General features: G+C 39.0%; 1 protein-coding gene across 1 annotated transcript in view; it reads right to left on the bottom strand.

The window, feature by feature from the left end:
• The window catches only part of LOC120524043 (adenylate cyclase type 2-like), a 191,248-nt gene that overhangs the window by 84,478 nt on the left and 92,124 nt on the right, over positions 1–14,646 (bottom strand). The window contains exons 7-9 of the mRNA XM_039745868.1: positions 13,618–13,729; positions 11,952–12,079; positions 11,587–11,745 (exon numbers count right to left, since the gene is read on the bottom strand). Of these exons, the coding sequence (XP_039601802.1) occupies positions 11,587–11,745; positions 11,952–12,079; positions 13,618–13,729 (399 nt within the window). The remainder of the gene's footprint in view (positions 1–11,586; positions 11,746–11,951; positions 12,080–13,617; positions 13,730–14,646) is intronic.

The raw sequence follows: 14,646 nt of genomic DNA, 5'->3' as shown, positions 1-14,646 counted from the left end.
TTGGATATTTGTAACTAGAAATCCACAAAGGGAGAAGATGAGTCACATATCTTAAAAAAGTTTCTTTATTCCTAAGCTTTCAAACCCTACCAGGATTCATCATCAGAGGAAAATGATTAGACAAACAGGAATCAAAAGCAGTATATATAGCAAATGAGGAAGGGTGTAAGGAGGGATGGATTAATAAGGTGGAGTTTGGAGGGTGTTGGTCATAGAGTCTTATTTAATATGCAGATGTTCTTCTTTTTAAGCCTGCATATGCTGGGCTCATGTCCAAGTGTCTGTTGATGGCGTTTTCATCTGATAGCCACAATTCAGCCAGCTCTCTGCTATCAACATTGAATCTTACTCGTACCGTGTCTCAGTTAAACGTGTATCCGGTTGAACTTGTATGTGCACTAAACAGGATCATAAAATGAAAACAAAAATGAACTTTCTTTCGCTTTGTTGTCTGCATGTGCCTGAGTGCGAGCCTCACATTGGAACTGTCAGAAATGCTTGTGCTCATCAGTGAGGCCATCAAAGTGTACTAATTGTGCTACAAGACAAAGAAGAAGCATAATACCAAACTTTCTCTTTCTTTCTTTCTTCTGTTTCTGCTCTGTATGAAAAGCTGTACATCCTGTTTTAAAACACAGGCACTGCACACAACTAAATATAAATTAACATTTTCCAGAACACACCTCAATCTATAAAAAGCCAATGCTGGACAAAAGAAAAAGGTGAGGCTCGTCCCAGGTGAGGTCACAAATCCTTCTGAAGCTACGTCAATCTAACTTAAAAGTTACATGCCATTTAACTGGCTGTGTGAAAACGGGAAGGGTGCAGCTCCTTGTCGGGTGACGTGGAGGCTCCTGTCTGTGTGAAGCGCCATCATTAGCTCAAGGCTATAATCAAAAGTAGCGTTACGATGTCAGTTTTTAGAGGAGCAGCAGTAGGCAAATCTGATTCAGCCCCTAAATGCAAACCAAGGAAGATTCTGCATGGATGACGTCAATGTATTGTATTCTGAACTGGCCGTTTCTGTTAGATGGATGGGCGACATGTTGACTCAGTTAGCTCAGTGATCGTTCATTATGAGTTAGAATTTCTTATCCTGTTGTTGTCTCTTCGGAGTTTGTATATTCTCCAGAGCCGTGTAGGTTTTCTACTGGGTACACTGTTCCTATTTTCCACATTTACAAAGATGTACAGGTTAGGTGAACTGGAGATTGTAAAGTGACTCTGTGTGAATGTGGATCATGAATGTGTATGAGTGGGCCCTGTAATGGAATGATGCCTCATCCAACACTGTTTCCTGCTTTGCAAACCATGGCCCCTACAATCTTAAAATGGTTTGAGTGGGTATGAGAATGTTATTTTACATAATGTTTGGTAACACTTTAGTTTAGGTACTGCACAAATGCATCTATTATTCATATACTCTTATGTAACAAGACCTTAACAAAGGCTTCTTGTGGTCTTCACACCCGTTATAAAAGGATCAGTTATTCATCTTTGTGCAGTGTGGCATAGCGACATGATGGTAAAATGACTTATTAATATGAAGAGGTCACAGGTCATACACTAAATACGTAACATCAAGAGAACTGTGTCTCAGCTAAGCCCCCTCAGGCCACCCCAAAGTGAAGTTTTGTTAGTAGGTCACATTGCAGAGATGAAGAAACAATTAAATGATTCTTTGTAAGAGTTATGAGGCCCCAAAGAAGCCTTTGTTAAGGTCTTGTTACTTAAAAATAAAAGAGTTGAAGATGCATTTCTGCAGTCCCTAAAGTAAAGATAGATTGACGTAGCTTCATCTAGGGCCTCTGTTGACTATGTGGGGAAACTGCAGTTCTCAAAAAGGCCCATGAACTGACAAGCAGCAGAGCTCACCAGTGTGCCACAAGGTTGTTATTGTTAATGACAAGTGCAAGTAAACAACTAAATAGGTATCTTGAGAAACAAAAATAAAAGCAAAACTAAAAGCTAAATGAAAAACCAAAAGTAAATTGATTAGAAACAGACACTTGAAAGCTTGCATGTTGTAATCTGTTCAGATAGCCAATAAAAGGTGTCATTTTGCTTGACTTCTCACTACATTCATAATGGCTAACATGGCATAACACCCAAGTACTACTGAACCAATTCTGGCAATCTTACACTCGTTTTGGGTTTTGAGTCACCAAATCTGATTCCGACATCCAACTGCAGGAATTCTCTTTGGTTTCATTTTGAAAGTGAATGTTTTTCATCATTCCATCCACCTTTATCTTGTTTACGTGTGCCATCTTTTTGGAGCTCCCATCATTAGAGCAAATGTTTTCATTGTTAGTGGCATTTCCATTGACTTCATGACATGATGCGATGGGTTAAAAGGTCCTCCAGAAAATTAGTTCCTCATCCAAGTTGGGGATTCAATACCCTTTTCAAATCACTCTTTCAAACTGTTTTTGCTAAATGATCTTTGGTACTAGTGACCACAATTTTTGTCTTTCGTTTTTGCCTTGACGTTTTGGCCTCTTTTTGATCTCCTGATATTGACACTGTTTTGGCTTTCATCTTTTCTCCTGGCTCCCTTTCAAACTCAGTCTGCTTGCAGACAGTGGGGGCTCAAGGCATAAACTGAGTAGGTGCCAGCCTAGGGGCCCAAAAGTCGTTTCATACATACAATTGCGAACATGCTCATCTCCACCGTTTCTGCTTGTCGATTTCATATGTGATTAGGAGATTGCCAGTGTCCAAGGGGAAAACAATGGATCTGGCTGGGTGGATCTAAAGAGGGACTCTATTTTAGATGCATCCTTTAGGGCAGCTGAGTCTGTATAGGGGCACAATGTATTATTAAGGCGGCCTTGCTTGCAGACATTACAAAAACTAACTAAAATACAAGAAAGATGACAATGAAAATCTATTGTTTCCATTTTTTAAAGCCTAATGCTGACCAGTGCTCCCTCTGAGTTGCTTATGTGTGAGGGTGCACACAATTTTAAGTTAGATTGTACAGCATTTCGCAAAAGATAATGGCACAACTCCCTGCCTAGTTGTTCTGCCACCTGGAGCTAAAGCAGATATACTTTTTGAATGAAAGATAGACAGATGAAATATAGTCAAAAAAGCCAGGTCAAGTTTGATACCAAAAGATCAATAAATTGTGGTGGCTAACCCCAACCACAAAACCAAAAGTGTTAGTCAACAAAACAGTTGAGAGAATTATGAAATAGAAAATTAAGGAAAGAAAAACTGCACTGACATGTCTTTGTAAGTGGTTATGTTGAATTTCAGATAATCAGGAAATGTTCTATGCTGGTTTCTATTCCTGTGATCCTGTGATGTCACGTACCACTTACTTTTGGTTGACCTTGCCTAAGAGAGGCATAGCAAAATTCAACAGTATTACAATTTTTACATTTCTTAAACCAGAGACTTTTTTATGGTTTATCCTCTCCTTTTATTTTTGAAATGTAAAAGCCATTACAGGGTTTTTAGGCCTGTGTAGGCCAAGCCAGCCCGTGGAGTTTGGTAATCAAACTGCATTTGGAAAGGCTTATTCTAGAGAGGCAGACTTGGCTTGCTTCTAGGAGGCTTCAAACTCTTTTTGCTATTTTGTGTGTACTCATATCCTAAAACATGGACGGCAAATAGTCATTTATGCCAGCTAAATTGTTAAATCACAAACAATCCCAGTATGCACATGCTTGGGAGGTGGAAAAAACTGTTGCAGTGCTAGAAAACTCATGCAAACACTGAATGTATAAACAGTACAGGAACTATGACAACTATCAAACTTAAGTCTCTGCGCTAACTTTTGCTCTACTCATTCATTTCTCCTTCCTTTCTCCATATTAGCATTTCTAAATTATAAGGTCACAGGGAACTCAGGCCTGCCTGTGAAGCATCAGGTGCAAGAATAAAGGGAACCTCTGCAGGAATCAGCAGTCCACTTCAACACAAACACATCCATACTCGCTCAGCCCAGTCAATCAGACTGACATGCCTGCCTTTGGATTGTGGGAGGTAACAGGAGAAAACCTGCATGAAAATACTGGAGTGAACTACACACTCATCGAGCGATCCCAGATCTCTGAAGCTGCTAGGTGTCAGCAGAAACCCTCGTGCGTATAAATGAATCATGACTTAAGAAATGGGCTTTAAAAATGAGGATTTTACCGAACACTTCTCATGTATATTTCACGTATTGGCCATCAAACCAATATTGCTGGTTTGAACATCACACTTTAATGAATGTGATGAAAATGACGAGCATCGCATCACAATCAGTGTCGTGTTCCTTATAAGGATATAATCAAAAAAAATACTTTGACCGGCATGTTGCTCCACCTGACGTGAAGGATCCCAGGGATCGTTGGGGTTGAATTTATGGAATGTGGCCCCTCAACGGATGGCACCATCAATGCTGGTGGTGAGTATCTGAAGAAAATCACTTAATACAAGTACCTAGGCTTGATAATCTGTAGCAAATCTGTGCAAATTAGTGACGTGTGGATTAAGTGGCACCAACTCACTGGTGCCATTTGTGACCTCCGATTGTCTGCAAGCCTGAAGGAGAAGATTTAGAATTCTGTCTTTTGCCCAGTTGTCCAATATGGATTGGAATGTAGACCAATGATAGTGAAGCACAAGTAAGCCCTGCATGTGATAGAAATGTGAATTCTCCAGTCGTCCTGAATGAAGATGTTTGAAAATGGATGAATGTTGTGTCAATATTTGAGAAGATGAAGTTGGCAAGGCTACAATGGTATGGCCACGTATTACAGAGAAACAAGGATTCAGTTGTGAGGATAGCATTACACTTTAACCGCCAAGGACCAGGACCACAGGGATGGCCAAAAAAACAGTGACTGAACCAGTTTAAGGAAGATATGAGATGCAACAATGCCAACCCCGGGGAGACTTTGGATCGAGCCAAGAGGAGTGGATGTGCAGAACAGCAGGGCAAATGCTAGGAACAAGAGATGAGCCTCACAACCATCCAGAGAAATTAAAAAAAAGAAAACCATCTCAAAAGAATGCATACACACTTAGAGAGATGGGTAGTTACATTTACTCTGTTACATTTACTTTTTAAAAAAACACTCCGCTACATTGGGCAACACTTGACTGGTTAATTTTTTCCATTTACACATTTATATATGCTATATTCTAGTCGGAGAGAAGTTGCCAGTGGATAAACTGAATGACTGTTTCACCAATAAGACGTAGCAACAATAATCACATGACTCAGTTTCACCAATAAGACATAGCAACAATAATCACACGATTCCGTTTCACCGAACAGACATAGCAACAATAATCACGTCTCCATTTAACCAGACGTAATAATAATAATAATTCAATACATTTATATAGCACTTTTCTCAGTACTCAAAGCGCTATCTACACAGGGAGGAAACAGGAAGCGAACCCACAATCTTCCACAGTCTCCTTAATGCAAAGCAGCAGCACTACCACTGCGCCACCTGTGAGGTAGCCATGCAGTCACATGACCACACAGACACTTCCTGCGTCTGCAGCCTGTGAGAGACTTTTTAGTCATGCGGGGCTCCTGATCACCGCTTAACGTTCACAGCTTCACTGTAGGAACCTTGAGAACCAACTCCTGCTGAAGCTTAACCATCACTTCACTGAGTGAAGAACAAGCACGTTATAACCAAACGTGCACAGACACAGACAGTCAAGGTAAAGTGAGACTTCTTGTACATGCAGAAGCTGCCTTGTTCTAATGTGATTTTCTATCAGCTGTGCTATTTGGAGGGCAAGTGCATATGCAGTATTATACTGTCAGTGTACAGGATATCTTGTCACTGTAAGTAGTTTGCACCGTTCAGACATACATGTTACCTACTGGAGGTATTGCTTCAAAAGCTTTGTTGTGAAAAACTGAGATTTGGAACTTTGTGTTATTTGTGCATCTTTATTTTGTAAAGATGTTATTTATTTTTACTCATTTTTTATTTTTTTATTTGGAAATAGCTGAATTTGCACATTATTTTATATTTTTGTCTGTCTTATTACATTTCTAAAAAATAAATCATTTATTATGTTCAAACAGTTACTCAGTACTTGACTAGTCTTTTCACCAAATACTTTTTTACTCTTACTTGAGTAATTTTTTGGATGACTACTTTTTACTTCTACTTGAGTAATATTATTTTGAAGTAATGTTACTCTTACTTGAGTACAGTTTTTGGCTACTCTACCCACCTCTGCACACTTATGTAAGGACATTATAATTGCACATTTGGGAGATGTCGTCAGCGAAGGTGACTTACACGATATGGAAACAGTACAATTATGGCCATAAATACTGTATTCATCATAAGGTGCACAGGCAAGTTAATTGACTTGACTGTTCAAGGACACAAAGTGAGTCAGACTCTGGGGATGAATCAGCAGCTTTCTGGTTTCCTAACCACTCTGTCTGTAACGTTTACAGCGGAGGATAATAAAGTTGTCTTTATTAATCACAGAATGACTAAAAGTGTCCACTGTGAGGTGTTTGTTGCTCTGCCAGTTGTTGGAAATTTAACAGGCCACTAGTTTAAGCAGAGAAGTACAAAAAGACTAGCAGGGTCAGTCATTACTGGAAGACTGACAGATCAAGCGACTAAAGTGTATACGCAACAAAAAAAATCAGACACTCAAAACCTAGCTAGAGAGTCAGACCGCAAAAATCAATAATAATAATAATAATTCTAAGAGCCAACCTTAGAAAGTTGATGCTTTAAGAAATTAGGGTTAGGGTTAGGGTTATACTAACTGTGTTTAAGCATACTAGTGTTTGCTTAAATAGAATAAAATACAATCTTCATACGGCTGTTAGAATATGGTATAGTCTTTTACTCCCTGTAAGTTAATATAAAATAGAGCTTTCCTGCTATAATCAGTAATACAGTGTGTTCATTTGTATGAAAAGTCACATTTTACAGATTGCCAATGGGATAAGCATACAGTTTTCTGACCGTTTAGAAATAGTTCAACTGTATAAATAACTTAAAAGAATGAAACAAGATCAATAAGCTTTAAACAGAACTGTTTTTTTTAAATAAGACCTTCTCTTTTCTTTGCTATATCAATTGTTTCTCTTTTTTGTGTGAACAGTTTCACTCTGAATTTTTACTAAAGCTTTTAAAAATGAAGAGATTTTGTCTGTGGAATCATTTCAATGCATCAAGATATCGCCAAATTATATTTTGCAGTCTAGAGCTCCTGAACTTTAGTGATTTTGGGTAAAAGCAGCTACAATAATAATAATAAGCACACATAAATTTTGAATTCTGCCAACTTGGACATTTTACCATGTTGCCAGCTTAACTACCATCATGTCAATTCCTGGAAAGTATTCACTAGCAATGGACACAAATATTCCAGCGGCTGAACCAGAAACTTGCAGTGTCCGTGAAAAATAAAATTGCTATGCGATCAAGTCAAAAACAGTAACAACAAATACAAATTCAAGCTTGAAATAAAATTAAAAAGTTAACCTAAAGTGTAACCAGAATTCAAAGGATTGAAGGAATTAGAAAACAAATATCAGAACTCTGAGTAAACATTAATAAGAATACCAAGGAACCAGGACAGCTGAACATTGTGCAGTTTGTTGGTTAAAGGAACAGACTTTAAAACTGAGGATGTGACCCTGAGATTGTCAGGTAGCCGGCCTTGACTTAAAAACTACAAGTCAGTACCCTCAGAGATGGCAAGTTGTTATATTATGGGCATGATGAATGACTGATTGTAATATGAAGTAATGTGACGAGGTAAAATGTGGATGTAACCCACTAAAGGTCCTGTCACAAATGATGACTTCTCCAGTGATTTTCAGTTGCACACTTCATTGACATAATCTTGTCTTCTAACATCCTCAGCGACTCAGTCCAACCTGTCTGAAACTCAACCTGACAAAATCAAACTGGTCATGGAAGACAGAGAAGTCTTAAAACAAAACAATATCCTGACACAAAGCCCACATGAAAAGAAGCTTACTAAGATAATAAAGAATTTCATGTTTTTGAAAAGAAATATCTGCCAAGGGATACCAGCACACTTCTTGTCATTGGAATTTGGATGTGAATATAAAATCGTATACAATAAACCCATTAAAGAAAAAAATTACAAATAATACCTACGGAATCTACAGAAACTGTCTCAGCAAGTCAGAAATCTGCACAAAATGTATGACTACAGCCAACATGGGCTTTAAAGTGGGAGATGTTTTGGGTACACCTGGAAAAATTTAAGGTGCTTTTGATGGATAAGCAGAACCAGAAGAGGGAAAACCTATAACGGGAAAATTGTAGTCAAAAACAGGATGGGTTCAGAGAAATAAAAAACTAACTGAATCACTCATCAAACTCAGAACAGAAAAAAAAATCTAAATTGACAAATGAATCTGACAGTTTGAGAACATGTGGCTGCATGCCAGCATCTTTTACATAGTAGGTGGAACATGACGACAAGACATGGCATTTGATCTCTGCGTCACATTCACAAAATGGCTTTAAGATGAACTCTCTATCAGTGGGACAAAAATATTAAACAATGTTAAATAATAATCAGAACATTCTGTGTATCCATAATTAGGATTCATCACAAGCTGTGGCTCAGATTTGTAGGAGTGTTAAAATTATCCCCAAGTCGAACTCGTTAAAACACCTTGCAAAATACCTAACTTTTATTTATTTATATCTTATTTTATTAAAATTAAAAAAACATTCCATACATGCAAGTCAAGTTTAACAGAACTTTTATTAATAGTAAAAAGAAAAACTAATAGTATCAACATAATCCTAATTTCAAAAGATAACCATCAATCAAAAATATAAAACTCCAAAAAATTCAAATTGCAAAAAAAATAAACCCTAAATATTCAAAGGATAACAACTATGAAAAAATAAACTGGAAAAAAAAAAAATAGAAAAGCAAAACAATCTAAAGCTCAAAATAAAAAAAAAATCAGAATCCTAATAACGTGAGCCTAGTTAAAAGCCAGAAAATGACATGACAAAAGAAAGTGAACCTTTGCAGGAAAGAAAGAAAAGAGAGCTGAAGGACTTCACTCCTAGAGCTAATGCACAGCACTGCGGCTAAGGCAACTGGTGTTCTGTCTTAAGGACTTGCGCCCAGTTGCCCCAAACCTGAGACCTCGATATGCCAAAATCTCAAACACAAGATGTTATACTGTAGTTCAGTCAGAGTCCTTTTCCTGGATCACGTGTTCTTTGTTTATTTATTCTTTTTGTTTTTCTTTAAATAGAATTTTGTTTATTGTGTTATTGATTATAATCTTGCTTTCACCTTTTCTGCATTTTATTTTTATACTGTTATGTTATTAATCATTGTCTATTATGTTAATATATATACTAGTTTTCTTTGTTCTTCGCCCTTTCCCTTTATGTACAGCCTCTAATAATGCAGTTGCCCCCAGTAGGATTTAAGGAGTGGCTGCAGGTACACTACATTTTCAGCCCTGAAGTTGTTCCTGGTTTTTGCTCTTTATGAATTTGCATTCCTGCTGTCTTTCAAGGTACTATTCCTGATTTTTAAATTTTTTATTTCCTCTTTTTCCTGCCTTTTTATATTTCTTTAAATACGTTTGAGTCCTCATAATAAATAATGCATTATTAAAGGAGCCTATCTTTTCTTTGGTGGTCATTTTTAATATCCATCCATCCATCCATTGTCCAACCCACTATATCCTAACTACAGGGTCACGGGGGTCTGCTGGAGCCAATCCCAGCCAACACAGGGCGCAAAGCAGGAAACAAACCCCGGGCAGGGCGCCAGCCCATTGCAGGACACACACATACACACCAAGCACACACTAGGGACAATTCAGAATTGCCAATGCACCTAACCTGCATGTCTTTGGACTGTGGGAGGAAACCCATGCAGACACGGGGAGACAATGCAAACTCCACGCAGGGAAGACCCGGGAAGCAAACTCTAACTGCGAGGCAACAGCGTTACCCACTGTGCCACCGTACCGCCCTCATTTTTAATATTTAGACCTTAAAAACTTTTAGCTCATTTTTGCAACTGTTCAGGCCATAAACCTGACTTTTGAGTTTGGGACCTGGCCACCAGTGGTGAGGCCTACTCTTGTGATCAGCCTTGAGGTTCAGGCCTGGCTTTTTGTTTTTTGAGATTGAAGCCTGCACTGCCTTTTTGTTTTTTTTTTTTTTGTGTGACATGATTACAATGCAAGAAAAATTAAACCAGAACATCAGCACGGGAGTGTGGATAAATAACAAAACCGACAAAATATATGAATAACAATAAGACAGAAATGGAAACCTAACAAGAAGTACCTGGGGGCTGTTAGGTGGATGCCTAGGATGATGGCCTCAGAGCTCCAAAACACAATCATAACTTCAGGATTGTTTAGGACATTTGCACCTGAAAGTGACTGAGAGAAGGGCCTAAAGTCATCTGAAACCCATAGTCTAGCTGAGCACGAGCTCATTATGAGAGTTAAAGCAAGGGATCATATGGCTGGAGAAAGACAGGTCAGAACTATAGTCAAGAGAAGAAAGGAGTGTTTCTGAGACATTTTTAGGCAAGTGGACCAACAGCACCATCTTAATAGGGTTCTAACTAGGTCCAATGAGGTCATAGTGCTGGTCTAGTTTTTTCAATTTCAACTGAATGACTGTAGTAAAGCAGATGAAACAACAGACCCGTTGAATCTAATCTCTCTATTATATAAAAAAATCTTGGGTCAATTGTGATTTTCTTGGAGACACTTTAATGTTTGAAGCACAGCATGACATGCAGATCATGCAGCACCACACAAGCATCAGCAGCAAGCTAGCTGATCGAGCATAGAGGAGGTAAAAAAATGTATGTTTCCCATTGTATCACCGTTTAAGAGGGGGTTTCGGAGGAGCAACCGCATCTCTTTAGCGTGCATTCAGCCCCCCTCTTCACAATGCGAGAGGCAATGATGCGAAGTGGCTGGCCCATAGCTCACCTCTCGGGGTTGGCCAAGCGAAGCAAGCAGGGGGCAAAGCCTCCTAGTTTTTTATACAAAAGACAGGATTTACAAAGTATATCAGATAAAGATAAAAGATAAAAAAAATCAAAGGGTTAGTACAATGGAATCTGTTTATTAGTTCAAATTAGGAACACAAGGACAAAGAGGGAAAGTTCTTAAGGACAGATTCTGCACAAATGTTAGAAAGTTTTTCTCTGCACAAAGACCCACAGAGAAATAAATGACCACATAATGTTGTAGACAGTAGGACGTTAGAGAACTTCCTGACATGAAGTTAGGTGGATATGATGCACAAGCTTTGAGGGCTGTAAGATCTGTTCTCATCAAAACTGTTCTAATGACATGCATACCTCCCTCCAAAACGTTTATGTTGCATACAGTATAAGTGAACATCACCCACCATCCTTGTTAACCTAGCAATACATCCTGAAATAAAGCTCTAACTACATTGATGGAATGCATACTTGAGTCCAGAGCTGTGACAGATCACTGCTAACTATCATGCCAACCTGACATGCAAACATCTCATCATGGAGACTTTGGCACATAAAATCACTTTGAAACTCAGACAGAAATAAAGAAAGTCTTACCCTGGAAGGCCACCGGACTCCATGTAATTTGCCAGGACCACGTCATGTGACCACACATCATACTGCCACTTCTGCAGGCCGATAACTCCACAGAGAACGTTACCAGAATGAATTCCAACCCGCATGTTGATGTTTACTCCTGTGGCCTCCCTCAGCTTACTGAGAAGAAAGAAGAGTTCAGATTAAATGCTGTATTTTTACAATCAGTTACAGACTTTTCAGATTTCTGAAAAATCTAATTTGACTCAGTGGATATTATAAACAAGTTTACTCATTGACGTAAGCCAATTCAGGGCCTGAGCGTCAGTTATGTTTATCATTGGCTAAACTGATGGCCATCGCTGTCCTTGTCTCAGACTACGTACTTGATGGAGTGACACATGTCCAGACCCATCTTCACACAGTTCTTGGCGTGGTTCGGCAGGGACACAGGCAGTCCAGACACACAGTAGTAGCAGTCTCCAAGGATTTTGATTCTCATGCATTCATTCTCCTGGAAAAATGAAGAAAGTGCAGAAGTGACCAACTGCACTGTGATCCCATTGTGACAAATGTCAGGTGTTTCTTGTATCTATTATCAACTAGAGCAAATTTTCTTTTTGGGTCTCAAATTAAGTGTCTTTTACCTACAATTATGAAAATCCCCATCAAAGTGATTTTATTGAGCTGTACATTTGAAATCATGAGAAGCAAGTAAGTAGTCAATCCTTCAAGCGATGAAAGACGAAGGCAATTCAAGTATCAAAACAGCTGGGATTTATTGGATGAAGTACTAAAACATAAAAATGAAGTATGTGAACTTGGAGCCCATCAAATCAAATGTATATGTGATTGCTCAAAAGTTTGTAAGGGCAGGGGACACTGGTGAGTTGCCACTACATAATGTGATGGTTCACCTTTCCTTCCCTGACTATTTTATCATCCTTCCATGCCCTGTAAATGTACGTGTTAGGTTGCCTGGCAAGATGAAACTGGCCTGCTATGAGTACTTTGCACCCCAAGGTCCCTGTGTAGGTTTTGGTGCCCGGTGACTTTTTGAATAAGAGGGTTCAGAAAATAGAGGAATGAACACTCTGATTTTTATAGACTGATTGGAAGATGACCTCCTGCCCTACAAGACAGGAATTAGATAATGCTTGTCAGTTTTATTACGATTATTATTATTGTTGAATATTTGGCTTCCACCTTCCCCAAAGGCAACATACAAGTTCAGACTCCGTTAATATTGTCTCCATACACTTCTTGCAATGAGAGCAATGGCAGGTTAAGGGTGTACTTACACTGGCAATTCTTTCCATGCCTGAGCACATTTGTCCGCATGTAACCTCACAAAGTCCAGTTTGTCTGACTAGTGTGATTGCTCTGTGCCGGGTCAACCATTCAAACCCTGGCCCGCTTGGAAGAGGTGGGCCCAAGCGCAGTTTAATAGCATTCAGGAACAATGTGATCACTAAACATGCCCGAGCACGGATAACAGACATGATGTCAATGATGCGACAAGTTCAATTCTCATTTCATTCAGTATCTAGTTTTTATTCTCACCTTACACATGAATGTGAATTGTAGTTATCAAGCAAAGCTGCAAATTCCTCTCTTAACATCATTTGTCACCGTAAAACAGAATGATTAATAGCAAAACGCTGTGCTGCACACTCAATAAATATGTAAGAGGGTAGAGGGTTATCCTGCCCCACACAACTCCAAAACAACAACAGAATAAGTAAAATCAGTTTGAAATGCATGCTGTCAATGCATGTTCAGATCTTGTTTTAGCTTTACAAAGTCGCATGGCCAAGACGTCAGAGTGCCCGGGCCCAGAACATTAAGTGCAGGCAATCGCACTTGGGCACAGCTCAGACAAACATGCCTAGTGTGAGTACACTCTTAGTGACACGTTTAGGGTCACAGAGGGACTGGGAGATTGAGGTAGACTGGCAGCCTTGTGTTTCCGTGTCCACTATCTATGCTTCGAATTCTTTCAAACCCAAACCTTGGCCAATTTTATAACACTAATCTATAAAATCTACTTACCTTGGCAATTTGGTCAAATTTTCCAAAGAGCTCATTCAGCATATGGACCAGCTCCTCAGGTGAGCACATACTCGCCAACTGTGTGAAACCAACAATGTCTGCATACAGTATGCTGTGAAGAGTGCAGAAATAGTTAATAATTATTAAACAATGTGTTAATTAATGATGATAAGAAACATAACAGTTAGGGTTAACAAAAATTAGGAAACCCATCAATTCAAATAGAAATCCTCATGAGCCTAAGCCACTGGGCTACATTATAATGATTGAACTAAGTACATTATGCTACTTTAAAATAAAATCTCTAAACGGAGTATCAAAAAAACAAACATGATGAGAGGCGATAAACATGGAATAAGGGGAAGGTTAAAATGTGGAATCCTTAGTGAGAAAAGGAAGTTGTGTCAAAGGTCAACCCAGAATGATGCCATAAAGGCTAAAGTGCCTCTGATATGATTTTAATCAATACAGTGGAACGTCGGGTCACAAACGTCTCTGAATACGTACAAATCGGGTTACGACCAAAAAAGTTCGGCAAACTTTTGCATCTGTTCATGACCACACACTCGGCTGACGAACAAGCCAGTTTCCCTTCCGGTTCTTACGCGCCGATGATTTCCGCACGTGTTCAGTCTCTCCCTGTGCATTCGCTGTGAACTCTTTGTGCTCTATTTTGTTTCCCTTCCGGTTCGTACGCGCCGGTGATTTACGCACGTGTTCAGTCTCTCCCTGTGCAGCACATTGTTCTCAGTCAAACGTGCATCGTGCAGAGGGACTTTACCTCAAAACTGTAATCTCCTCTCCATCCAGCTTCCTCCTCACTTCCTTCATGCCAGAACTCGACTCATGCAAGGTTAGTTTTCTTGGTTGTTTATGGTTAGTTTTTATATAAATTACGGATTTTTCAAATGTCCATTTTTTACCCTGTGCTTAAAACTCATTTACAAAAAGTGTTTACAGCGATCGGTTCGTAAGGCTGTAGCGTGAACTCTTGCAATGTTAGTTTTCTCTGTTCTAGGTTTTCTCAGT

This window comes from Polypterus senegalus, chromosome 1 (assembly GCF_016835505.1).
Source record: "Polypterus senegalus isolate Bchr_013 chromosome 1, ASM1683550v1, whole genome shotgun sequence".
Taxonomy (NCBI): domain Eukaryota; kingdom Metazoa; phylum Chordata; class Cladistia; order Polypteriformes; family Polypteridae; genus Polypterus; species Polypterus senegalus.
Note: the sequence above shows the minus strand (reverse complement) of the source record. Positions and strands in the feature narration are given on the sequence as shown.